Source organism: Poecilia mexicana, unplaced genomic scaffold, assembly GCF_051168715.1.
Source record: "Poecilia mexicana isolate PSO_F unplaced genomic scaffold, ASM5116871v1 scaffold_1, whole genome shotgun sequence".
In the NCBI taxonomy this organism is placed as follows: Eukaryota; Metazoa; Chordata; class Actinopteri; order Cyprinodontiformes; family Poeciliidae; genus Poecilia; species Poecilia mexicana.
Window position 1 is genome coordinate 8,568,209 of NW_028263370.1, and position 27,928 is coordinate 8,596,136.

Below are 27,928 nucleotides of genomic sequence, written 5' to 3' on the forward strand. Positions count from 1 at the left end.
AATAGACGGCGGAAAGCACCATGAAACAACTCAGTAAAATACATTTATTGACAAAAAAGTTGTCTTTTTTAATTTTGCACACAAAAATATCAAAATACTTTACAGGGCTTTGAAATCTGAATATTGTCAATTTGTTTCGATCAGTTCTGTCAAACAAATTCACTGTACAACGACAACGTGCTTTCCTTCTTATAATTCAGTGTTCATTTCATTTATCGTCTTTTTTTTAATCTATTAATTCATGGGAACAATGCATTTTAAATGATGCATAGTTATAACTTGGTATTTAGCTATACATTTGAGAGACATCGCTGCATTTCATGCAATCCATATCCTAATAGCTGACGTCTCATTCAGAGCCAGGTGCTTAAATGTTGCAATACATAAAAGATACACAGTACGACATTCATAACATGGAATATGTCTGTTACCCAAACCTCAAAGGAATGAACGTGTTTTTACACAAACATATTAAAGTTTACAAGTTATTATTAAAATAATAATAATAATAATAATAAAAAAATGTCATAAAAACAATTTACATTTGGGCTCGCAGGGCCCCAGTGCAACATGACAAAGAAACCGCTTCAGCAAACCTTTGCTCCACTCTTTGAGTCTGAACTTTTTCTTGGCTGAGAGGAAAATCATGACGACGACAAACCTCCGTCTTGCAGTCACACTAATAAAACATAACCAACCATTCACCTTCTGTCACTGCTACAAGTACACATGCCTGGCAAAAGAATAATTCAGATCCTTAAACTTCTTACAACCACAAACTTCAATGCATTTTATTCCATTTTTTTTAATGGTGGTGGCCAACACAAAGGGGGCACATAATTGTCAGGTGGGAAAAAAAACAAACAAAAAAACACTCAGTTTTACAGAAACTGAAAACGTTTGAATTGTTCTCAATCCCATCTAGTCTAACATGCCAAATTTAATCCAATGAAACAGACTTTAAAAGTCACCTACTTAGTAAACAGTTCAGATGTGTGTAATTTAATCCCAGTTTCTGTTTTCTGGTTTATACAAAATAACTTTATGAATTAAATAACTACTTATTTATCTTCTATTTACACCGACACACATCTTTTGTGTTGCTCTGTCAAAAAAAAAGAAGAAAATCTAATTAAGAAGTTTCTGGTAGCTTCAGACAATCTGATAAAAGTTCAAGAGGAATGAATTTTTTTTTTTTCACAAGGCACTGTCTCACAAACCAGGGAGACGCTTGAATCTGTGAAACAAACCCATCACCGACAGTTTGGGAGACTTGCGAACAGAAAGTAAACAGCTCAGAAACTCAAGTGAGAGATGTAAATTAGAGAAAATCGATGTGTAGGTAAAACCAAGTCAAACGGGCTACGGTCGAAGAATCAAGAGTGGAGGAAGGTCAGCCTCTACGACGGGGTTTCGCTGTCGTCTCAGTGCCGATAACAGTCACATTACGCATCAAACACTGCTATAACAAGAGTTCAACTCTTTCCTATGACTGCAACGTGTGCTACAAATTATCGTTTCTCAGTCTTCTGAAGCACAACAATAAACTAAAGAGCTCTGCGTGTGAACACAAAAGTCACAATAGAAAAATGATTTGACACTTGACCATACGGTTATTCACAAGTTTTCACTGTTGAAATCTTCAGTCAGCTATCAAAAGTATAAATGAGTTTAAGAAGTTCATTTGGAAACAAACGATAAAAGCCTCCATGTGCCCGAGTTATAGAAACAAAACCTATCAAAGACAGAGAGGACAGAGTGAGCCTGTGGGCCGCGGGCTCTCCCTGTAAATCTACCCCATTTATTAAGGCATTATCTATCCAGTATTGCTAAAAGAAGAGCTAGTTAAGAGTTATCCATGTGGGAAGGTAACACAAAGAATTTCAGGACAAGAGTGCAAAAATACTCACAAGTCATAAACCTCTTCAGTTCGCGGCGGCCCACTGAGCATCCTTCAGAAGGGAGTCTGTGGATGACTAAACACGCACACTCGTTCGGGAAAACCAATGACTCCCTTTCCAAAAAAATTTGGTTTCGTCTGTTTAATCTCGACAGCAACTGGAAGGGTATAAAATACGGAAGGAACTCTCATCGTGGGATGGAACGAAAAAGCAAGACGCCCCTCAATGTTGTCGGCGTGACGCTTTTTTGTTTTTCAACGTTAAAATCGAGTGAATGCCACGTTTTTGTTTTGTTTTTTTGTTGGTTTTTTTTTTTTTTTTTGGTGGTCATTCCTATCCACTGAAGGCTGCTACGGTAATGACTCGGCATGAAATAAACAACGGAGCACAGCTGGCAGAAAGTTTGAGGTAATAACTAGCTTAATGAGGAAACGCCACTAACAACACACCAACTTGACTACATCTTATACTTAAGTGCCAGGGCGAGGCCGAAATGCTCAAAGGATGAGGACGAAACCGGGTGAACGCATACGGGAAGACGAAATATATCGAGGAAGACAGCGGGAGGTTGCCGGAAGTGCTTCCTCGCGGACCGACTGGAAGCGCTGGTTTTGCGCGGCGGAGGGAGATGTCAGTGCTCGAGTAGTCAGAGCCAAACTCTTGACCTTCATATCAAACGTCAAAAATAAAAACGCCCACCCAGCTCCTGCAGCGGTGAGCTTCATAAGCAGCCCCCATTGGTCAAGCTAACAAAATAGTGCAATTTAAAGAAGAGACCACTGTAGTCATGCTCTCTGAAAGCTGCCTAAATGACAATGATAAAAACCATAAGATGGACCTCTAATATTAAGAGCTTCAAAACACACACACAAATAAAAAACTTCACCTTAATGTCACGTTTTACATTCATAGAAGTTTGTCAGACGAAGATGACGGAGGAGGGAGAGACTCGAGAGCCCAGAACTTCACAGAAACAGGCGATTCTGACGGGACGTCGTCATCCGAACTGGACAGGAAGCAGCGGGGGGAAAAAAACACTTCAGCCGTTCTTGTCTCCTGCCTTCTCTCCCGCTGTCTGGGGGGTAAAAAAAATGTCAGAATGTAATTAAATAGCAAGAATTATTTAGAATGTCTTATTTATTTAATACTGTTGATCACATTAAAACCAGAAACGTTACCATATTTTATTGGGATTTTGGCTGGTGACAGACAAAACATAACCCGTGATCATAACGTGGAAACAAATGAAATGCATGATTCTTATTTTTTTGAAGTATTTAGTGGATTTGTATTCTGTAACCTTGAATCATTTTTATGTAGAATCACATTTGGCAAATCTTTTGGACTTGTAAAAGTACCAGTGTATAAAAGTTTGTTTTGTTAATATATGCAATATATTTGCTTTAATGTGAACCATAATTCAATTTATTTGTATATTTAGGCTTAAGAATTAAAGTAAAACATTTACAAGAGTGAGAAAAAATAAAAACGGAGGTAAGAGAAAACATGCAGACAAGGTGATAAGGAATAAAGTCTGGAAAAACTAATTCTTCTATTCTCTTCTTTTTTTTCTCTCTTAACCTGAAATAGGAAACCAACATCAAATTCTAATTCAGGCTCTGTAGAAACCCTGATTGATGTTGGAAGATACATCTAATTATAGAAAAGATATTACTCTATTTCAGAAAGGTCAGACAACAAGGATATTTGTGCATCACTGCGGCTTAAAAAAAAAAAAAAAAAAAACCTCAAAAAGAACAGCACAAACATTCAAATGTCAGAAGAAGATGAAAGAATACGCCCGTTTTCTTTCAGAAAGGTTTGATCATATTGACTCGTTGCAGCAGCCAGAGTTTTCATCCTCTGGAGGAAAAATCAGAATCACGGCTTGTTGGCTCGAACCTCGATGGATTCGGCACGCTGTGAAATCCTGCAGCAACACTCACCCCAGGTTTGTGGAGCACATTGTCCTGCAGACCAAAGAGACCCCCTGCCTGGCTCCCCTGTAGGGGAGACGCGGTTGCCGATGACAACAGGTTGGGCGACTGGGAGATCAAGGGCGAGTTAGGGGTTGAGTTGAGCGCTCCCGTCAGCGTGAGGCGCTGCAGCTCCCTCTGTCTCTGCTGCTGCAGCATCTGGCACACCACCGCCTGCTGCTCCTGGAGGAGGAGGAGGAGGAGAGCGCTGTGGCTTAACTAATCTGTGATCAGAGCTAAAAGCAAACAAACAAAACTCCCGTTTCAATGGTCAGCAGCCACGTTTGAAAAGCAAAGAGAGGGAGAGAGCGTTAAACTGCAGGGAGGCATGCAACCAGCTCAACGGAGGTGAACAAGATTTAGAGCTACAGATTCATCACTTTGCTCTGAATCCTGCGAGGCTGGAGGAGTTTGAGACGTCTTGCTCCAAGATGCACTGCAACAAACCTTGAAATTCATATCTTTACCTGTTTTTGTAACAGAACAGAAATAAGAAATCTTCAGTCCCCTTATCGTGACAACTACTCAGCTTCACAGTCAAACAGGAAACAAACTGGTTTCTATAATTAGAGAGTGTCAAAGCGCATGACTGGTTGAAACCCCAGCAGACTTTCAGCAGTTTGCAAGTCAAATAAGCATTGCTGCATCACTTTGGTGGAAGAAGCTCTCCATATGGGGAGGAGGCAGCTTCGCTTAGCACTTGGCGTTTTCACTAAGCAACCTCAACATGTTCAGTGTACAACTCGTGCTGCAATCAACCCACATTTAAAGACAGAAACTAAATAAAGTGGATTCTGTAAACTGGGATTATGTGAGCTCTATTTAGATGTGTGACCATTTGTTAGGGCCACAATAGTAGTTAAACTGTTTTAACCATCATATTCATATTGGTAATAATTGTAATCATCATAATAGCAACACCAACAGGGATAAAGACAGTAATTTTTTTTTTACAATAAGAAATAGATAGTAATAACTAATAATAATTATAGGCATGAAAGTCACTAACAAAATAAAAAAAAGTAATCATTGAGATTACACTGATGAACACAAATATTTCTACATATGAAACAAATTATAGAGTGACATCTGACTTTGTCTGCTAAGTGAACCAGCGTATTAAATGCCATCCCTTCCTGTTGTACCTAGCAGACCTGGTTTTTGAAGAGATGAAGGCAACTACACTTTCTCAGGCTGCAAGAAGAGACGCGGTTTCTCTTTTTAACGAGTCTGACTGCATGCACACGATCAAGACGTACGAGATGAAGTGATAAGAACAGTGCCACTACCGATGTGAAGTTCTGCGAGACGAGGAACTGCTGGAGCTGCTGCTGCTGCTCAAGGAAGAGCTGCTTCTGCTGCTCAGACAGAAAAGAAGACCTGGAACAAACGTAAAACACCAAGTCAGCTCACAGAGCAGGCAATAATGTCTCTGGTTGAAGGATAAAGTGTAGCACTGGTTTTTGTTAAAACCAAAACAAAGATCAAGGAGTTCAAGTGTGCAGCGCCTTGCAAATAGGTTCACTTTTCCACATTTCGTAATATTTAAAACCCCATAAAGCTCAATGTATTTTTACTGAGAGTCGACATGATAGAGCTACGTAAGGTGCATCTCTGTGAATTGGAAGTAGCCGCGTAATATTGTCTACCCGGCTGCACAATATGACGGTGCGTTCGACGCTTCAAATTCGACGTGTGTGCACTATGAATGGAGACGCTTGGCATTTTGCGCTACACCTAGCGTTTCGCGCATCTGATTTGCATTCAAAGTCTATGTGGAGGTGCGTTGAGGGCGTGTCATACACGACGGCTCTAGCCGTTGTCTTCCATTGGACGCTCTTGACGCTTCGGACCCTCCAAACGCTTCAAACGGTTCAAATCTTGCCGCACCAGATGCTCGAAGCGAGCCGCAACGGCCCTAGACGCGCCTCCACATAGACTTCGAATGCAAACCAAAATGCTTTTGGTGTGAACGCACCATTAGAAAGTCTTCTGCTGGCAACTTTACTATTAAATTTTGCATTGGTAATATCAGTTGGTGATACGCGCCCATTTTCTTCTTTCCTCTCTTTCTCATCTTTAACATTTCGGTCAATGTCATTTGTGTCAGATATGAGCATCTGCTGCCGTAAACAAAAAAGCTAGCATTTTGAAGACCACAGTTCAAACTATTATTTGGGACAAAAATGTTGAAAACAATTTATTCTTTTTTTTCTTCCTGTTTATGCAATAGTTGATGTTCCATCACACAAAACCCCAATAACGTACATCGAAGGTTATGGTCATAACGTAACAAAATACGCAACGATCAAGGAGTGTGAATACTTTCGCATGACATGGCCCTCGGTTTATCAAAGTGGTCTACAACGAATTAAAGCTCATCTCGTGGGTCAGTGCGTCTCTAACAACAACAACAACAACAAATGGAAGCGAAGCGGCTACATACGGGCTCGCGTTCTTGGGAAGCTGGAACCCCTGGGCCAGCGCCTGGGCGTTGAGGGGAGGCGGCTGGGGGCGCAGGGCGGGCAGCGACGGCTGCTGAGCGCTCTGCGCCGGAGACTGGATCACGCCGTTCAGACCGCCCAGGACACCGTTCATGTTCAGCTGCGGGCTCCCTGCGATGGACGCGATGAGCCCGCCCACCGGCAGAGCGGAGGCGCCGGACTGACTGATGCCCCCCAAAGCGTCGCTGGGCCCTCGGTTCAAACCGTTCAGCAGGGGCTGGCCGAAGGAGGCGGGACTCTGTTGAGGAGGCGGGGTACCCTGGAAGGAGAGCGACGAACTGCTGCGGGACGGACTATTAGAGTGGAGCTCCTGGGTGAAAAACACAAAAACTCGACTTTTAGCCGTTTACTGCACATTTCCTTTTATCATAAAATAAACAAGACAGTAGAAATTATTCTCCTAAAGAGATTTGATAGTGATAACGCTGCCTGAGTGTTTGGTGATATCGCAATAGAAAGGTGATCGATATCAACAGGTAATGGGTCCAATAGAATTTTCAATAATTTCACTGAACTCTGATCCAGAAGTGCACAGCATTCTGGGGGATGTAGGCAGAGGAAAGACTTTAGTCGGTCAGCCTCTCATGGCTAGCTGAGCAAAGTGGGTGGCAACAACTAACTCATTCACTCACTGTTGACTAGTGATCAACGGGTTGTTAGTCAATAAACTGTTGAGTAAGTTGCGAAGCAGCAGTTTCATGTTTTACCACTACGCCTCATAACTGCTTAGCAGTAAAAGGAACTGTGTGGAGAAGATGAGTGCAACAACAGGAGAGGAAACTGTGGATAAAGCAGGAAAGGTCACATTACCAGTTTGGCATTATTTCAGCCATTTAAAACGCACAAAAAAAAAAACCCAGTAATAATCGATATCAACTGGTACGAAATTGTGACTCGTTTTTCAGCCACGCTGCCCGGCCCTGTGAAGGAGGAGGAGAAGTTTCTCACCTCTGATGAGGTAACAAAGGAGGTGTCATTCAGGAAGCAGCTTTTGGAGAGGGGACTCTTATTGGTGCTCAGGGGGTCTAAGGAAATGAGAGGAATATTCACAGGGTAAAAACTACAATTTCTACGTTCATCACAATCTATTACGTTCAGTAAAACCACAGCAAACGACTATGTTAGAACGACTCCGTCTCTCTTCAAGCTTAATCACATTAACATTCTGGTGCTGCTAAACGGAAGTGGGAGTGTGGGAAGGCTCCGTGGCACGACGAGGGGACAGAATCCCGAGGGCGCCAAGAGACGAAGAACCTAACCTTGAGAAGACGACAGAAAGCTGAGCTGCAAGGACGAGTGCAGGCCCGGCCCGGTGTGGATGTGGGGCTGGAAAGGCACCGCCAGCTCAGTGTTGAGCAGCTGCAGCCGCTCCCTCTTCGCCGTCAAGCTGAGGATCTGGTCCTGGAGGCGCTGGTTCTCCTGCTGCAGCGAGTGCAGCGACTTCAACATCTCCACAACTGAAAGAGAGAGCGCGAATGTCGCAAGAAACTGTCAGTGATGGGCGATTTCCAGAGAGAAGAAAGGTTAACGAGGGTGATCAGTTAACTGGCCAGTGTTTTTTCCGCGGTCAGAATAGTGGACAGTTTATTTTTACCAGGTGAGCCATAATTCTCCACAGCTTTCAAGCATAAGGCTTGCAAAACTGTGTTTTAGGTCATACAGATCTTTTTATTTTTTTTAAATAAAAGAAGTCAAGGTTTTTCCTTTCAATCTTCACTTTACAATGACAGGTTATATTGGGAGCTGCAGATACCCATCTGTATGTATTTATCCAACCAGATCTGCACCGTCTGCTTAGAAACAGCCCTGCACGTTACTGAAAAAGATCCACATAAAAACGCTGCCAGCAGAAGCAAAACAAACTTTACTGAAGAGTGAAGCTTTATGTGCTGAGTCAGACGTGTTTAGAAAATAAATGAAGAAGCTGGCACATTTTAGTTGGTGTCACAACATGTTTTTTTTTTTTCTTTCCTTTCTGGACCAACAAAATATCAAGGTTAAATTACAGAAACTCACGTCTGGACAGATCGTCTGTTGCTGTCAAGAAAAATGGAGACCGAAGTGCTCAAAGCACAATTAGACAAATGTAATGTTGACCTATGACCTATCCACTGCACAGATATTGAGTTTTCAAGCATTTATAGTTGAAATCAGATTTTTCACACTGTTGGACAATAAATTTGGTTGTTCCCATTTCAGGTCAGTAAGCAAAATTATTTAAATGTTAGAATAAAAAAAAGGGAATTTTTTATTATATTCTTCAAAGTCAGAGGTTCACATACACCAACATCACAATGCAATTTAACAATGTGGGATAACCCCAGATGATTACGTCAAGGCTTTGTAATCGTCTTATAAGATAATTCACAACATTTGATCAGGCAAGATTTCAGGGAGAGAACCACAAGTCCTTGGTTACAATCTTCGGATGCCTTAAGGTGCCATATTTGTCTCTTAAAAACTATGATATGTAAGTAAAAACAGTATGGAAAAGTCCAGAGGCCACATCTGTTCAGGAGAGAGACGGTTCTGATTCCCAAGGATGAATACTTGGTTTAAAATGTGTGACAGACAACTTTTTGTAACCAAAGAAGCTGGAGACAAAGAGGCCAAAACTGCAAAATTTCAAAATACCAAAGAGGCAAATGATCTGCACCTAATTGAGGTCTATTACTCAAGGGAAACCAGCTTAGCAAGCAACGAATGGTTTTTAGCGCGGAATCAGTTGGTCATAAAGTGGTTCCTAAACTCAAAGGAGTGAGTCAGCAGGATCGTTACACACTTTGTTCCCACAATAAACAAAACCACTAAGCATTGTTTAAATTTAACCGATCGAGACTGAGAGCAAAACGAAGCCACTGCAGCCTTCTGACTACTCACTGTTGACCCCCATCTCTCCGTTTCCGTGTTTCTCCAGCAGGAGCTCAATGTGGGAGCTTGCAGGGGGAACGTTCTCAGGACGGGCTCTGACTCCAGAGCCCAGTCCGTCTCTCTGGTCAAACAGGAGAGGTAGACAGCTCATGGGAGACCTGCAGAGGGACGAGGACAAAACCGGTTAGACTCTGGGTTTGGGTCAGCTTTCATTTTAACTCCTCGTTAGTGATCCAGCTCTTATTTTCCAACGAGCGACAATGAGCAAACTGCAGTTAAAAAACATATATATTGTTTATATGTACTGTATAATCAACTCGACTACTAAGTAAAATATTAAATTGTTAAGTACAAAAAAATAATAATAATTTTCAGCGGTAATAAAATGCACAATAAATATATTATAAGCTGGTAATTTAATAAAATATGCTGGTTCCAAAAAAATAAAAATATTAACTCTATAATCTGGGTAACCAATCAGAAGTCAACAATAAAAGTTTAAAACTAAAATGAATAGCTAAAAATGTATTACTAGTAGTGATCATTTCATTATTTACCAAAGTATGTAAAAGTAAGTATTATTATATATAGATGTATTTTTCTTATTTACAAAAATATTTATATTTTGACCTGTAAAAAGGTATTTAATGACTAATTTATTTACTTTATTATCACATTTTTAGGCCTTTTATGGTTCTTTGTACTGACCTCGATTAATATTTATGTATTTAAAAAGCCAAAAAAAAAAACACAGATAAAAGAGCAAAGCCGTACTGTGAGGAAAGACTCTCTCTCGGCGAGTTTCCCTGACACTGGAAGCGGCAGTCATCGATGTCGGACTCTGACAACCAGAACAGATAAATTACTAACAGGACGACGGGTTGACTGAAAACTTTGCTGCGTTTAAATTTGAATAATTAGACGCAGAGTTGTTACCGGTGAAATGTAAGAGTATTTTTGCAGGAGAAAATTAAATACGCTTGTTGTCACCTGGCAATGAGGTCTGGCCTTGGCTCAGTAGTGGCGGCAGTGTCGAGGCTGTGGAGAGACAGCTGGCGAAAGGCTGAGAGGAGTTCAGACTGTAGGAGGCGCTGGAGCTGGAATGGACCTGAGGGACAAAGATCAACGTCAGACAGGCAGGCAGGCAGGCAGAAAGCCTCCGTTGGTACTCAGAACCCACGTTGAGGTCAGGCGGTTCATATCTATGTACCAGAGGAAAATGGAAATCATATGTGGGTGAAGGAGGCGGCACCTTTTGTTGAACTGGAACGACAAGCTTATACCTTCAGAGGAAAGGGAGTCAATTTTGAAGAAATGTGCTCAACGATGACTGAGTTTCTGAGCATTATGAAGGAAATTAATTAAGAAAATGATTAGTGCTCAGTTTTTTTTGTTTATTTTTGTTTTGTTTTTCTGTAATGGGTGCTATTTATTTGCTCTCTATTATTTTATTATTTACATTTGTTTACTTTAGCTTATTTAATGTAAATCTCATGTAACTTGCTTATTTTGTAATATATTTATAACCAAAATCTATAAAAAATGATGAAAAAAAGAAATGCGCATCTGTGAAAAATTGATCTGGCCAAAATTAGATTTAAATTTCTAAAATGACACATAAAAGTTTCAAAAAGGGGAAATTCTACCGATTCCTGAACAACGTAGAAAATCCCAATAATAACTGAGCAGAACTGCGCTCCGCTTGTGAAACCGACGATGGATTACCGAGTGTCTGTTTCGCCAGGTATCCTTAGTTCTCAGTTTTTATGACATTGTTTGTTCGCTAATGTTCTCTAGCGCTGCGTCTCCCAACCCCGGTCCTCACCGCACCCTGTCCTGCATGTTTTAGGCATTTCCCTTCTGCCACACACCTGAATTGTATCTCTGGGTGATTAACAGGCTTCTGCAGCACTTGATGGTCATGCAATCATTTGAATCAGCTGTTCTGGAATAGAGGCACATCTAAAACATGCAGAGCAGGGGGTGGGGGGGTGAGGACAAGAGATGAGAAACACTGTTTTAGATGTTTCCCTGCTTCAACACACCCCGTTCAGATGATTGCAATTCAGCAAAAGCCTGTTAATCAGCCATCAATTGAAATCATATGTGCTGTGTGTGTGAAGCACTCTAACAGACCTTTGAGGTCTTCACAGAACAGCTGCCGAGATTAAATGAAATGCTGAATTTATTTACATATTTTCTAGCCGTACTGATCACATCGCATCCACATGCACACGATTATTTACTGATGTGCAGGCAACTTGGGGGCACATCAACGTGTGCCAGCGGGAAGCTGGAATCTGTTTTCTTTCAGGCTTGTGCAGCACTTTGATCAACCGAAGTTTCTCTTTCCTGATTAGAAATGACAATGACTCGAGTTTCCTGACGGTGTCTGAGTGAATCTTCTCTGACGTACCTGCGTGTTCGAAACAGCGCTGACAGACGGAAGAGAGAGCGAGGAGCCGTGAGATGAAAGCAGTCCTGAGGAGAGAGGGGTGCTACACATCGCTCCTCCCAGGGACAAGGAGGTGCTGCACACTCCTCCACTCAGGGAGAGAGGCGTGCTGCAGACTCCGCCACCAAGCGTGAGAGGATCCTTGAGACTGGAGTAGATACCTGAGTGAGGACGGAGAAAAAGGAATCAAATTCAAAAGCCTAGGAGGAAAGAAAAAGAAAAAAAAAACCCTAAGGGGTTTTTCTTCTCTTGTGGCAAGTTGTGAAGCTCAAAAAACACGTAAGGCACCCGAGAGGCTGAGTCGGAAAGTAGGCCAGGAAATGTGCAGCTCACACAGCAAACCATATCTAGGACAATATCTCTGCCTCACACAGATTCAACAGTTCTATGAAGCAGATTTACAAAATATAAGAGCAGTGTCACGAGGCCAAATCTGTTGATCCTGGATGGCTTTTCACTTCCTCTGTATCTCTGAGGTCATGATTCTCAGATAAGCTGATGGGTGTCATAAAAAAACTTCGACAATTTAGAGTCAATTTAGAGCTTGAAAATGAATGCAGCAGAGTTTAAACAAATAGCAATGCACACACACACACACGCACACGCACACGCACACACACACACACACACACAGGATGTTAGAGGGCTACCACACACGCCCACCCACTCAGACTCACCGGAGCCGAGCAAAGAGTTGCTGCGACCTGCAGAAAAACTCCTAGCAGAGGAGGAAGAGGTTGTAGAGGAGGAAGAGGAGGTGGGAGGCAGCGTGGAAGGGAAAGCAGGGTGGGACAACGACGACGATGATGATGGGCTCTGGTAGAGAGAGGAACTCAAGGCTGGGGGCGGCGGCGCTGGGGCGTCCGCATGGTGGTGGTGATGGTCCTCATCCCTCCGCTCTCGGTTCTTGCTCCCACGCGGGCGCCCCGGGCCGTGGCGGCTCTTCTTGTTGCTATGGTGCCTCCGTTCTCGGGGCAGCGGCGGGGGCGCGATCTTGTCCTTCAGGCTGACGTCCTCCAGGACGGGAGGCGCGCTGACCTGAGGCGGCTTTGAGAGGGATTTGGAGGGCTTGTAGTCGCTCGAGGAGGAAATTTTGCGGATTTTGCAGGTGCTGCCCAACCCCGACGAGGAAGTGATGCGCATGATGGAGCCAAAGGTGGAGATGGTGACTTTGTTCTCGAAGGGGCTCGAGTTGCTCTCCGTCCGCTCGTGGCTTTGAGACCCTGCGAGGGGACAATCGGCCGGGGTCAACGCGGGGGGCTTTTGGTATTTACAGTCTTCCTCCTCTTCTTCTTCCTCCTCCTCTTCATCTTTGCCATCTTTCTCTTCCTCTTCGTCTTCCTCCTCCTCCTCCTGCACCGCAGACCTCCTGTGGCGCTCCTTGCGTTTCTCTCCGTTGTGGTCGTCGCCTCCGCGGTCGTGCTCGCGCTCCAAGCGGGAGGACGATGAGAACTGATGGAAATCCTGAGTGGCCGACAGGGATCCGCCTGCAGGAAGACGCAAAAGCAGTCAGACACAAACACTCGGAACGACTTTTCGCCGTGACAGAAGTGCCGCAGGCGGTACCGGTGTTGAACGGGCTGGAGGAGCAGGAGGAGGAGGAACAGCTTTTTCCGGTGCTCCCCGTCTTCTTACTCCGATGACCGTGACTGTGGGAGCTCAGCTTCTTCGGCTTCCCTTCGCCGTCTTTGCTGCTGTGATGTGTTGAAGATATCTATCCATGCACATCCAAAACGACAGGAGAATGTTTAACGTGTTTTATGAATGATGGCTGTCTTTAATAATGGCTATCATGCTCTTTCTGGGTGACATATCAATCTGTTTTAGCTGTAGTTTTTGCTTTAGTAGTAAATGCATTTTTTTTTTTTTATCAGTTAATGCATTTACGCAACTCTATAAATCGACAAAGAACTTTCATCACGTCATCATATGACGGTAATGCGATGCTACTGCATTCTGACCAAAGTGTGTCAAAAAACCTTAATACTGATGGAAGAAATTGTGTCAACTTGCATCACGTCTCTAATGTAACTAATGTGACCGGCGCGTCTGTGGTTCGGCTGTTTGTACCTTTTCTATACTGCTTGTTGTTATGGAGGAGCTCAGGCTGTCTGAAGACTTCTTGTGCCGCTCTTTCTGACGAATCTTGTCTTTATGACTCTAAAACACGCACAAACACACACACACACACACCGGGTGTAGAACGGTCAGCATGTGTACAAAACAAACGTCTGTCAACTTCACGGTTGACGGAGATTTAAAGAAATATTTCTTTCATTTTTACCTCCCTGTAAATTCAGGATTAAATTGAAAATTCATTCCCTCACATTTAAAGTTCTTCCAGACCAAACTCAACGATCCGTTTCATCTTGGAAATATTTTCTAGCACGTTGATTTCAAATGTTAGATTTATTTCTGCGAAAGGGAAAGCGTTTCTCTCCACTGATCAGGCTCTACATAAATAAACTGATTGAAAACATTCCTTCTCCTGCTTTGTTTTGCGTCTTTTTCAATAATCTATATAGATTCTTAATTATTGATCTCACTGATTGGCATTAATTACCGACTGGCCTCACTATTTTTGTAGCAAAAGTTTCACTTAAGTTGTTTCAATCCATCTCTGTCAAAGAGTAGAGGGGAAAAAAACAAAGTGACTTTAAACTGAGGAGAGAGATATTGCAGGTGGTTAGTAAATACCAAGTTACTCAAACTAAATCAGACCAAAGAGTTGTTTACCTTCCTCTGTTTATGGTGGTGATGTTTTTCCTGCGATGGAGAACTGGAGCGCCCCCTGGGATGACTGAAGGAGCTACTAGCATTTTCGCTTGAGCGCAACTTCTTCTGCTGTAAAAAAAAGAAAAAAAAATTCAACTTTTCCTTCATTGTATATATTAAAAAAATCACAATAATGACAAAAAAGAAGCAACACAAATCTCTTGGAAAAGTAGGCTATATCCACAAACAATGATTTTCTTTGTACCATTTTGTTGTAGTGATGCTTGCAGTAACCACAGTATTTAACGTTGTCGGCTTCTGGGCCTTCTTCCTCACACAGCAGACCAGCCATCTGAGCACTGAGCAAAGTATAGCACAGGGTCATAGGTCAGAGTCAAGCTTCTACACAAACCAGACAACACAGTTGAGCCCGAGAGATCAGTCATGACCGAATGAGTTCAAGTTGATTCCGGATTTCTTCACAACCCAGTCAACATTTGGTCTCTTAATTAAGAACATTCAAAACAAGATAAATGCACTTGACCGTCATTCATTTCAATAACATGTTATGTTGATGCTGGTACTTGAGTTAAATTTGCATGTTTGATGATCTTCAAGATAGAACTTTAGACAAGGTTTCTCTTCGCTTCGTGCTGCGTTATGAGATCTGGCTGCACTATGTGGCTAGAGAAAGAGTCCATGCACTAAGATCTGGACTACAAGGAAAACTCATTACACCTATGCCTTCACTTGTCATCGAGGGTTCACAAGTAATTAGCTGCTCCCTCAAACTGGATGGCCCGACACATCACATTGGAACAAAACCAAAATATCAGCATTTTATTTGTAAATTCGTATGAAGGGAAGAAGACTCAAAGTTATATGTTAAAGGTAACAGAGATATGCCTAAAATAAAGTCAGAGAAACAAAAAGGTGTGAGGAGCCATTTCAAAGAAGACTATTTTCTACAGAAGACCGCTAATACAGCCTGCTACTTATAAACGGAGTGAATGGTAAGCAGGTAACAGGAAGACTGAACATAGTATAGAGAAACTGCTCTATGCTGTGTACTGGGCATGCTGACAATCTTTTGGAAATGTTATAGCAAGATCTACAGACTTTTAAGTAATGCATATAAAAAATGTGGCTTGGAGGTAGAGATGCTAAACAAGAAGCTCAAGACAGTTTATAACGTCTGTCGTCATTTTCTGTGTTTTACAACTTCAGTAAAGCCCAATTTTAAAGTGACTGCTCTCTCACACATATAGAAGTAGAAAAATAAAATACATTTTTCAAAATATATTCTGATTATATTAAGAGTAGAGGCAATATTATATCTACTTTTGACCCAAAAGCTAATGTTAACTTACTAAATGAATTAAGTAAATGTTAAACAACAAGCTAGCTAAAGCCAACATGATGATGACAGCATTTTGTTTCCCAGAATACACCAGTCTTATCTGTTTTGACTGTTTGTTTGCGAATGCAAACACAAAAGATTTCGTTTTCCTTTTTTTATTATTCTGTGTAATTCATGACAAACAGATCACGTGGGGCACATACACATTTGTGTGTGGATGCGCCGCATTGTGCGTGCGTTGCGCCTCGTGTGGGTCAGACGCTTTTTCCTTGTATGCCATGAGCCTCGTGTGGCATATTATGGGTCAGGAACTGTGTGACGTCGCCGTTTCTGTGTGCCATGTGCATCGCGTGCATATGTATTTGTGTGTGGGTCAGGTGCTTTGGTTTTGTGTGCCACACATATCATGCGTGTTGGGGATGTGGTTGTGTTCATGTGGGTCAGGTGAGGTGACGGTTTAAATAATATCCTGCAGGCATCCCCGGCGTCGCATACACTTCTTCAGTCTCTCTTTTGTCGTCAATCTCAATAACCCTGCAGTCGTCTTGAAGTTGTGTCGTCCTCTTCCTCGTGCAGCAGAACGGTCTTTTGAAACCCGTTCATAGAAAGCCGTATATTAGCCGCGTCGCAGTTTTCAAAGCATGTGAACAAAGTAGCGGCTTATCATTCATTAATTATGGCATGCTGTACAACGCTTTGTGTCTGTGAAAGGCGCTTTATAGATAAGCTACTTAATTTACACAAACAATAGCAAACTTTGAATCTTCTTCACTTAGTAACAACTTCAATACCAAGCAGAGTTGCCATCAATGTAATTTGGTGCCACTAAAGAGTGGTGAGTTTAACTGGAAAAAGGTTTGTTTGGTTTTGTCAGAGCAGATGAATATGAAAACTAGACAATTGCAAGTCACCAGCAAAACGTCTTGAGACGCTTGTAGTAATTGTAGATTTCCAAAGATGCAAACAGAAAGCTCTCCAACCTCATCCCTTGTTGATCTTTTTTTTTAAATTGATTTAACTATTTCAAGACAGATCTTCAATTTAGACAAAAACAAAACAACAAATTGATGCCATTTACTCCTCTTCAAGAAAACTTGTCATCAGCTGAAATCGTCATCTGCAGATCAGACGTCTGTCAGGCTTTTGCTGATCATAAAATGGGTACAAGCTCCCCCGACTGTTGCATTTCTAGGTTTCGTCGCTGAATTTAAAGCAAAGGAGAAATAACAGTTCAAATCAAATACAGGGGTACAGTCAGACTGCAAAGCAGATAGCCAGAGCCTCTTCTGAAATGGGAAATAATGTTAACTATTGTATTCCAGTATTAAATTTAAGGCTGTTCAATTAAGTCCTCAGTTAACATTAATTGAACGCACTGTAAGCGACTGAGCTACAAGAAAAAGTACACAACGTATTCAAAAGAATGAATGCGGTACTGCAGGAGAGAAGGAGAATCACTATTTTAAAGCATCAAAATATTTGATGTTTTGTCTACGCCTTTTGTCATTTCCTTTCATAGAACCCCACCAGACGCCGAACATCAAACGCAAACATGATGACGATGCTCATCACTCACCAGGTGACGTGAAAAGCCTGTCTGCAGCCCTGCCTGTTGCAGGTCATGCAGGCTCCACAGGCCGCCTTGCTCTCCCTCCCGTGGTCCTCGCAGATGTAACACGTCTGGACGGCAGAGGACACCAAAGAAAGACAGAAATACGATTCATAATTCACAGCCATGTGCAGTGTTTATGCCAACGTGACCAGAGCAAACACATAAAAGGGAGTTGCACCAAATAAAAGATTAAAGCGCTAATGTAAAGGATTAGGATGTTTAGCAGATGAGGGTTTAAAACAAAGTTGTTTCTTCAGGGTTTGATACGGCAGAACTGTTCACCAGATGTTTAGGGAGACCGGATCGTCTGTCATCACCTTTAAATATTTTTGGTGCTCCCATCCACACAATGAATGCATAAGGAGAACGATTCCCTTCACTGTCCAACGTTAAGACTGAACTTTTCCTGGTCAGTGAAGAGTACCAAGAGGATTTCTTTTTGCTAAATTGCCAAAGCTCAACGTTCTTTAAATGAAAATGTTTACATTTGGATCCCTGGTATTTTGGTAGTATTGATTTTTAGTCTTTACGGATTGGTTTAGATGCTTTGACAAGCCTCTCCCAGTAGTGTAAAGAAACTTCAAAAGAACAGGTGTAACTGAGTCTTTTCAGCTCTGCCCACGAAATTTTCTGTGGGACTGATATCAGGGTTATGTCATGTTGACTCTAACACATTGACTCTGTTGTCCTTAAAGGGGCAGTACCATGCATTTTCCTGGCACACAGTGCCATTTCTATAGCACAATCAAGTTACCTTTGGTTGTAATAAAAATGCTGTAAATATATAACAAAACATTTTACTACATAATTTGACATCTTGAAATTGGGCCTGTCTCAATAAGCTCCTACTCTTTGCCACAATGCTTCTAATTATGCCATTTACAACCATCCTGAGGACCGCTGGACTACAAAGTGGTTCATACGATAAGCTCAGCAGACTTGCAGTCCCACCAGTTGTTTGCCAATTGCTGCTGACGCTAGTCTGGAGGAGTTGAATGGGAGAGTCATGGGGGAAGGAGGGCTCTATGAGGCAGAAGCTTGCAGCTCCGAGGAAGAGCGTCATGCAAAAGGCGGCGCTTTGTGGGATCAAGCGTTTAGGCGCCGTCTATAACATTACAGGATGATACAGAGATCAAAAAAGTATATTTTACATAAATAATCATAAAAATCAAAATATTGAGGGTGACGGTCAAAGCAGTTTGTAACTAATCTGCTGATATGATCAGACTCATTGTCCATTTTAAACACCCACTTGCGGTCAAGCTCCAGTTTCCTGCCTGATGATTTGAGGATATTGCTTCAACATTTTCTTTTTTCATGTAGCCATCTATGAAGTGAACCAGTTCCTCCCGCGGCAAAACACCCACCCACCCCCACCATGATGGTGCCACCTCTGTACTTCACTGATGGAAGAATGTTTCTCATTTTCAACTAAATGTAGAAATGGCCAATATAATCAGTCTACTTAGTTGCAATATTTGGCTTTTATAATGATTTGGAACATTTCATAAAAGATCGTCTGAGACACAACCCGTCTCCTCCCTGAAAAGTATCGTGGCTGAACATTCCCGAACTGTTTTTACTTGGATATAATTATCTAAAAATAAGAATGTGGAACCTTCAGAGGAAATTGAACTCATAGCTAAACAAGACTTATAGAGGTCCAAAATTATTAATTTCTTTATTTGTGTTTTGTGTGTCGAGATGTGGGCTTGACATATATATATCCACAGGTACGCCTTAATTTAAAACAATTATTTGGAATTAACCAATAAGATGTTTACAAAGTGATGACATCATCATCTGGGTTTTCTCAAATTAAGTAAAAGGCAGACTCATTCAACAAATCAAAATATTTTTTTTAAAAATCTATTGATTTCCAAAGCTTTATCACCAAGTCAAGCACATTAAATAAATTACACACGAGTGGAGGTTCGAAAAACTTCATTTTTGTTGTGCTTTCCAGTCAGTGAAAACATATTTAAGACTGGCGTATCACAGCAAGACAAATAAAAGACGGGCCTCTTCTCAATGCATACTCTAACTTATTGAATACGACTGAACTCTTAGTTCATTTTTAACCTCTGAATTAAATCGAACTCCTCCTTCATGATCCCTAAAATGGGAAATGTTTAGTCTGATGTTAAGCCACGGAGGGAGGATAAAGAAAGGTTATGCGTCTCTCCAAACATCATATGCAAGTATCTGGTTTCAACTGTACATGTGGGCCTGCACGAGATGAAATGAGCAAGCTTTGTACTTGTCCGTCAGCGTTCCTTTAGCAAGCAGGGCAGGCTGGCAGGGGGCAGGAGAGGCCTAGCAACAGGTGCGAGACAAAGGAACAGCAGGCTCTTCACCTTTTTCACTCCAGCCGTCTCCGTTTGCTCTTTCTCTCCCTTTTCCCTCCATTCCCCACATCCCACAGAGCTCTCTGTTTCGCTCTCAGAGGATGACGCTCGTGCAGTGAAAAGCCGGAGACACAGCCGCACCGAGCATGTAAAAGGGAAGAGTGGCTTCTCAAGTTTTTGCTGTCCATTGTGAGGCTGTCTAGGAATGCAGGCTGCAAAAAATCTGGATGAATGGCTCTGACGGGGCAAAGCTGCATACAATTTACTGTAGCTGACAGTAATATGAAACCGGGCCCTCAAACACTCACACATGTGTATTTATATGTAGGCATACACACACACACACGCACGCACGCACGCACGCACGCACGCACATCAAAGGCACTGGATTTCCAAAATGATCCTAAGATTTCCTTTTAGGAGAGTTTATCTGATACGACACATGTTGTAGATGAACTGCCGCCCAAAAGTCTTCATTCACCTATTTGCCGTCCAGGGACCCAAACTTTCAGGCAATCTAGTAAAGTAGTCTTGAAGAAATGCATCCAGTCCTCCTAAAGGTCCACCCCCTTAAACTTTTTACTACCAGCATCAATACATATTAAGGATTGAAAAGTTAAATTTTTCTTTGTATGTGTTTTTTTTAGAAATGGTGTCAAAACCGCTACAATTTACTGTCATGCTTTTAAAGAGATGCTGGAGTTTCAGCAACTAATTTCTACTGTTGTGTGCAGCATAGAGTACTGAAATGCTGGCCCCTCCCCACCTGTTGCTACACACTGCTGGTCGTCTGGCTAAAGAAAGATTGCTACACTGTTTGGCTGATAAAAAGAAAATAATCCAATTATGATTGGATTTATGAAGTATAAATAAGTATAAGGTAGTACTTCCATTGAGGTATTATTGTTTTAAAACTACTAACAAGCTAATAGAAGCAGCATGTGTTTTATACAGCCAACGAGAGATTAGCAATCAATGCAGAGATTTAAGCTAAGCAGCAGGAATCAAATTAATCTAAAGAGATTAGATTCAGTTCATTTTTCACCATCAGGAAATTAACATTAGATTTGCATTAATGTAGCAAAACCAAGAATTCACAAAATTTCAGGTCCATCAACAAACATGAGCCTAAATGCAGTCTTTTGAGTTTATCAGTAAGCTGTTGATATTTTTATTAATATTTTAAAAATATTAAAACATAATTTAAACAAAACAAGCACAAGGAAATTCTTTATATTTTTGAATTTGTATTTAAGTTTTAGTTATTGGCTTTTAATCTGTGTGTGTAACTCAGTGCGCTCCATCAGTTTTTCTAATGAATTTCCCTACTAAGGAACAAATAAATTACTATATCCCACTAAAATCAAACAAATGTATAGGGACACATGCTTCATAAATCAAAAACAAAACAACATAAATCCCCTTTTGTCCAGTATAATGTGTTACAGTCTTGGGAGGAAAAAATACTATCCACAAAATCTGAATCTGCAGGTGAGCTAATCAAAGAAAACCGACATTAAAAAACTGACAGGAAAAGCCTGGCTGGTGGATCTTGGTTTTAAATTAAACAAGTTATATTGTGTTATATTTGTCAGAAATGTTTGTGTTAATAATGAAATTGAACCAAAGTATGTTAACTCAAGTTTATCAGAACTGTATACAATCAGCTGGCCATTAAAGACTGTATGTTTAAGGAGTATAGGAGAAGCAACAGGTGACACCAAGTTAAATCTAATGAATACAGATGATTTTTTTTTCTTTTTTGTTGGTAAATGTGCATCTTTGTTTCACGCTGCTCCAGCCTACATCTGCTTCAACTGGAAATCTTCCAGAGTTCCCAGAACAACAGTCACCGTGACCTCGACACACTCAGCTTAGGGCTTTTACAGGATGTGTAGGTGGGAGCACAGCAACCAAGTATGAAAAAAAAAATTCAATACAGAATAAAAGTAAGAGTGAATAATACAATACACATCATGTGTTGTGCTAGTCACTGGTTTTTCAACATTTGAGTCACTGCATAGATGTGTGGGGCAACATTTATGTGACCAACATAAAAATCTTGTTTGTTTTTAAAAAACAAAAAAACAGAATAAAAGTCCTACATAATGTAGATTCAAAAGAGCAGTATGTTTATTAACTCACTTACATTTACATTTAAAAAATTAGTGAAAGTTTTTAGTTACCCAACAATAAACTGGCACCAAACTTTTGTGCAACAGCATCCAATGAAAGTGATTTAAAACACTTGTATGTCCATAAAATCAAAGCTGAATAAGAAGGGAATTTGCTCGAAAACAAAATCATTCCAAGTCTAATGGGCCACAGCAGATATTAAATATTTACTGTTTATTCCGTCATCTTGGAATATGAGAGGGGCAGATTACATAAGACGCACTTTCTTTCTGCTTCTGTTTTACTCGATAGGCTTGATCCGAGTTTGAATCTGTGACCTGAACACTGCGACACGTATATTGAAATTAAATTAGTAACATAAAAGTGAAGACATCAGGAAATCAATCAAATCAATTGATTGATGACATAAAGCTGAAATTAGCCTCCAGTTCCTCAGCGTGGCCATTTCAGTGCTTTTCTTGCATTTGAACCAACTCTGTCATGCCAATCTCCCAAAATAAGATTGTTCTGGATCAGAAGAGTAACTTGCGTTAGAACCATGGATCACAAAGGGTTCAGAGGCCAAAACAGCTCTGAAATGACAGAGTTTTTATCTTCAGGTTTTATCAATGACTCAAACGTCCAAAACAAACTATTGGTTAAAAATCAACAGATATATACAATTATTTAACTAGAGTTACTGTCCAAATTAAAATTATTTAATTCTTTTCCAATCCAGTTCCTGTTGATTGTCCAGATGACAGTAAAGTATTTTAAAATACTATTTATGCACATTTTACTGTGCAAAATGGAGCCTTCTGCAGTATAGGTAGCTGTAGCGGTGTGTCTCGAGACCACGTGGCGTTTATCCATCAGCCATACTTTTTACTGAAACTTCACAACAAACCATGACACACACAACAACAGGGCTGAGGAAACTCATGCTATAATATCAATCACCTATGATTTCTCTCAGAGGGACATGAGTTTTATCTTCACCCTCTCGCCATCCACATAAAAAAAAATATGAAAAAACAGGCCAAACAACAATTTAAAAATCTCTTGCTTTAATCTTAAGACTCTCTATATGTAATAATTTAATGGTTTTGAATGAAAGTATTGGAATTTTAACAGTAATTAGTGAATTTTGCATTTGAACAGAGTAAATGCTGCTGTTTTTGAAGGTCAAGAACGACAGCCAACCAACACAGGTTAGACGTCTGGAAAGGACAGCAGCATATTTTCACTTTCTACCTCTGCTAAACTCTCCTTCTGAGCAGAAACTTAGTTAGGAAAGTTAGTTTTCCTTTGGTGCCAAGAAGGTAGATGTTGTGATCAGCAACTGGACATTCTTTGCTTTGACCCAGTTTATCTTTTCCTTTGCCGAAGCTTCTTTTTTTCCAACTACAACACATTTTTATCACCACCGTGTCATGATAAAACCAAGCTGTATGATTTTCTAATCTCTGGCCTCCATAAAGCAAAACCGTGTTTTGTTTTACCCTGTTTGACAGAAATATGCAGCTGCTGCAACATCTAGGGATTTGTAAATAAGTGTTGATAAGAAAGCCAGTGAATGGAAAATATGAAAAAAAAAAAAGTTAGTAAGTTAAAATTGGTCAGTAAGCAGTAAAACAGATATGCTGTAATTAATTTTATTCTGGTTTATATGCACAGAGAATTTTGATCAATAATCTGGAGTGATACAAAGAGAGACAGCTCTATAATTCAGCCATTTTTAGACAATCAAAGTTAATTATACAAGCTCTGATCTGTGCATCTCTAAACAACAAAGTAAAAAGGAGCTTAGTTCTCCACTCAACTCATCCTGCAGAAGCATAAAGTTTTATTTGACTGCAAAAAGTGAATTACTTGGTTTTGTGAACCATCTCTCTAACACTTGCTCAGTTTATACGAGTCTCCTGCAAAAACAAACGAGTATTATTCTAAGAACTTTTACTCCCAAGTTTCTGCACAAAATAATGTGCTCCTTTGATTGTTTTTTTTTATAGGTCATTTTCTCTCTCTCTCTTTTTTTTAGACCCAGTTTGATTATTTTTTGAAGGAAAACCCCCTCCCCTCAAAACGTAAAATATGCACAGCAGATTAAAGATGGCACAGCACACTGACTGTAATCTCAGGGATTAACCAGTATATCCTAACACTCAGATTTCAGATAAAGCTCTGCTCTCCAATGCAGCACTAATGCAGGTTTTCCACTTAGACGTGCATGTTTTGTACCTTGAGGTATCTCTCATGTGGGACATACTGCAGGATGATGGGCTCCATGGTGAGAACGTTGGCAAACTGCACCTCAGGGATGTAGAGCGCGCACACAACGTGGGCCCAGCCTGAGCAGCAGAGAGATTAGAGGGAGATGACAAGGCCCTTTATGGAGGTCTTTAATCTGTTTCAGGCGCACTGATGGAGATCTCAGAGAAACGTCAGGAGAATTAAGGTGGACAGAGACTCACCGCCACTGTCTGTCCTTTTAAGGGCTCCATCCTTGTGGGGACACAGTTCGCATCTCTGAGGCAAAAGAGGAGACAGCAGAGCTCACTGTGAGCGGAAAAATCAGTCATTGCAGGTGAGATGGGAAGAGTGAGACATGTTGGCATACTCACTACTCGTGCTGCTCGTTCCTGTGACTCACACTTCCTACAGAACCACGGGCCGGTGGGAACCTGGACAATGCCGTAGCACGCTGGGACAAACACACAAACAAACCAAGTGACTCCTATTTTCCTGCTTGTTTTTTTTCCCTTCTTCAGTCTAATTAAAAACACATTTTTGACAAGATGAGGAGAATATGCTCTAAAAGAAATGCTTAAAAAAAAAGAAATGCTTCCTAATCATAAACTAATTTGCCGTATAAAATAATATTTGTTCAAAGACTTGGGGACAATCTTAAATTCAATCTGAATTTTGAGACAAGCAGTATTATCTCCACAATATCTGGAAAATATGGTGCTTCACATTTAAGTAACAAAAAAAGAAAAAAAAAAAAGGAACCTAAATGACAAAAACAAAAAAATGTCCTGTGGGCGATAAAAATAAAATCTCTGATATCTTCATACTTAATCTGATTTTAAGCCATTTTTTTCTTGCTCATTTCTCTTGAAAATAAATTACAAATGACAAAAAAATACGTCAGAAACTTGCTTAACCCCCAGTGAGAGTTGATTCAAAGTCCAAATAATAAAAAAGAAAAGTTCTCCACCACTTGGGCTGTACAGTCGTGTTTCAGCATCTCCATCACCAAAAATACCGTCAGGTGTCAACATTAAAGTGAGTGAAAATCTGTTCGACTGGCTAAATAAATTATCATCTTCAACATAATAAACGTTATTATGATATTGCATAAACTCCCATTGCAATGCTGATTATAATTCGGGATTCTGTGCAGCTTTTATAGAGCTCACAAAGATATATTTCTACCTGATTATTAAAAGGAAGTGATAAATGATCCGTTAGCTTAAAATTAAACCAAAAATCTTATTTTGATTTCTTTTTTTTGTAAGTCATTTCCAGATTACTTTTTCCACTGACCCACAGCCACACCAACAAAACCTCAAAATCACTCAAAATATATCTGTAACAGTTTGACCAACGAGTGAAACGTTGAAATGTCAGCATTTATTACTACAAAATCCTAAAGATGTGTAAAAACAACTAAATGTACTGAAGAAGACTAATTGATTTCACAGAATGTTGTCTGGCACATCAAGAAGAAGTGAACTTATGAATCTTGGTAAATTACAAGATGTAAGAATGTAAAAAAAAAAAAAAAAAAAAAAGCAACTTCCACATATTTTAAAAATAAATCCCTTTTGTATTTAAAACTATTTCCATTCTGCTGCTTCATAGCTCTTCTGTAATAGTCTTTGTTGAGTTTATCCACAGCAGAAGACATGTTTCTTCTTCCTACAGGATGCAGTTTGGTTTTAATAATCCTCATAAACATCTCATTCATATTTATACGGCGCTTTCATCCCAGCCATAAATTTTAAAGCTATTTCAGCCTTTAACTCATCCATCATAAAACCTAAGGACTTCTTGGTCACTTCAGAGACAAAACTCCATTTATCTCATAGTGCCTTGCAAAGTGTTCACGTTGTCATTTGGCAGCCATAATCTTCAGTGTTATTACTGTAATTTGTGTTAGAGGACACAGAGAAGTCCATAATCTTGGGTCGTACGTGCTTTTATTTTCCATACAAACATAAAACCTGGAAAAAGTGGAGCGCATCTGTATTCAAATCTGACTGAAACAACATTTTGTGGAAAGTCCTATTACAATTCCACCTTCCAGCAGGACTATGACAGAAATACAGAGAACAGAGCAGGTAAACGAAAGCATATTGATGCATTAGAGCCCAATCTGGGGCAAGACTTGAAAATTGATGTTCACAGACTCTCAGTCCAAACCTGACCGAGTCTCAGATCTGTTCCTGCATGTTTTCCTCCATAGTTGTCCTCCCATCAAATCGTCCTCTCTGAGCTGTGGATATCTAAAGCTCCTCCAGAGTTACCGTGGGCCTCTTGGCTCCTCCTCTGATTATTATCTCCTTACAGCCAGATGAGTCTGATAGTTTATGTGGATCCTCATGAAACTGGTACATTGCTATACATTGCTCAATGTGTTCAAAAACTCAGCATTTGTAGTTTTAACTTGTCTGCTATGTTCTTTGGTCTCAGTGATGTTCACTAACTGAGGCCTTCAAACAACAGCTTGAATGTAAAAACAAACAAACAAAAAAAAAAACAGCTTGCATGCATTTCTTTTCTACAACTTCACAATTCTGCACTACGTTGTGTTGGTCTGATCCAACTTTGCGGTTGCAATGTGAAGAATAAAACAAAAGTTCAAGAAGTGAATACTTTTGCCAGGCTCTGTAAATAATAAACATCGCAGATAAACATCGCAGAATCAAGTCTGATGATTTACTCCATGGATATATGATCCTGGGAGTTAGCTGCGCCCAATTATACGAGGTAAATAAAACAAAGCAAGTGTCCAAGCCGGCGGGCCTCACCGGGGCTGGCTTGTGGTGAAAACTGGTTGCGTGTCATGATCAGCCACACACGGACCGGTCATGGAGGCACCATCCATCCTTCCTTGATGTCAGCAAGCCTGCCTGGCCCTGAGCGTTCACAACAAACAGCACGCCTGCCTGCTACCCTGTCTACCCCTCCCACACGCTCGCAACACGCACGTACACAGAGCGAGCCTACCTCAGAGACCTGCCGTCCTCTGAGCGCCGCTGGCCGCTTCCAGCCGCCGGGCTCAGCGACCACAGCTGCCCGCTAATTATAAGCTAACGGCGGCTAAATGTTACCTTGGTGAACGGCGACGCTGCAGCCGTGTCCATCACAGTACACCAGCGGGTTCTCAGCCCAGCCTCGCTCGTCTGAACACACGCAGCAGCCTCCGACCATTTCCCGCATGCTTCTCCCATATGAAGAAATAAATGTCTCCTCCCGAGTAACGGCCCAGACCTCGGCCAGGCCTGTCAGGTAGACATCCGGCACTTTAACGCTGTACCGGGCATAGTCATCTGCCGCGTCGGAAGCACGGGAGTGTTTTTGCCGCAGCGGTGAAACCAAATCTCGGCGTGTAAAAAATTGCGCTGCTTCGCAGCTTCTACGTTTTACCGTGATGTCCTCCTCCCGTCCTCAGAACAGATGCAGTGCGCATGCTCACAATTTGTCCTGCAAAGGCATCAACTTGGGATCTGAATCAATTTTCTATCTTAACATTTTAAGCTCATAGCTCTATATGTCTTTCAACTAGATAAAATCATACATTTCACCCATCGCTCAATTGCTCTGTTAAAATAATTTAGCTTAAGCAGCAAAAACCGTTGACTGCTTTTTTTTTTTTTTTAATAAACTGTGAAGAAACAACGCCATCTGCTGGACTTTGTAAGAATGCAATTGCAAGATATTTCTCCGGTATTTCACCATTCGGGCTGAAGCTACCCTGGCTTTCTCCCCAATGGGCTAGAATGTCATAACGTGGAAAGTAACACACACACACACATATATATATATATATATATATATATATA

At 40.9% G+C, this 27,928-nt stretch overlaps 1 protein-coding gene across 1 annotated transcript; it reads right to left on the minus strand.

The window, feature by feature from the left end:
• Positions 1-21: 21 nt before the first annotated feature.
• On the minus strand, positions 22-27,923 carry LOC106904779 (MLLT6, PHD finger containing). Its single transcript, XM_014969242.2, has 20 exons — positions 27,197-27,923; positions 24,482-24,561; positions 24,332-24,386; positions 24,099-24,208; positions 17,359-17,462; positions 14,688-14,781; positions 14,444-14,551; positions 13,778-13,867; positions 13,274-13,421; positions 12,385-13,194; positions 11,669-11,868; positions 10,243-10,360; positions 10,027-10,093; positions 9,262-9,410; positions 7,641-7,838; positions 7,330-7,406; positions 6,324-6,691; positions 5,167-5,257; positions 3,848-4,060; positions 22-2,976 (listed from the first exon to the last, which is right to left on the minus strand). Exons 1-20 carry the CDS (start codon positions 27,303-27,305, stop codon positions 2,941-2,943), a joined length of 3,225 nt encoding a protein of 1,074 aa, XP_014824728.2. The 5' UTR covers positions 27,306-27,923; the 3' UTR covers positions 22-2,940.
• Positions 27,924-27,928: the final 5 nt, after the last annotated feature.

Excerpts from the sequence above, each read along its gene's own strand:
- LOC106904779 (XM_014969242.2), bottom strand. The coding sequence starts at position 27,305 with ATGCGGGAAATGGTCGGAGGCTGCTGCGTGTGTTCAGACGAGCGAGGC. Across the intron at positions 14,552-14,687 it reads AGCATCACTACAACAAAATG|CAGAAGAAGTTGCGCTCAAG; the intron begins GTACAAAGAAAA and ends TTTTTTTTACAG. Across the intron at positions 10,361-11,668 it reads GCGCTGTTTCGAACACGCAG|GTCCATTCCAGCTCCAGCGC; the intron begins GTACGTCAGAGA and ends TTTGTCCCTCAG.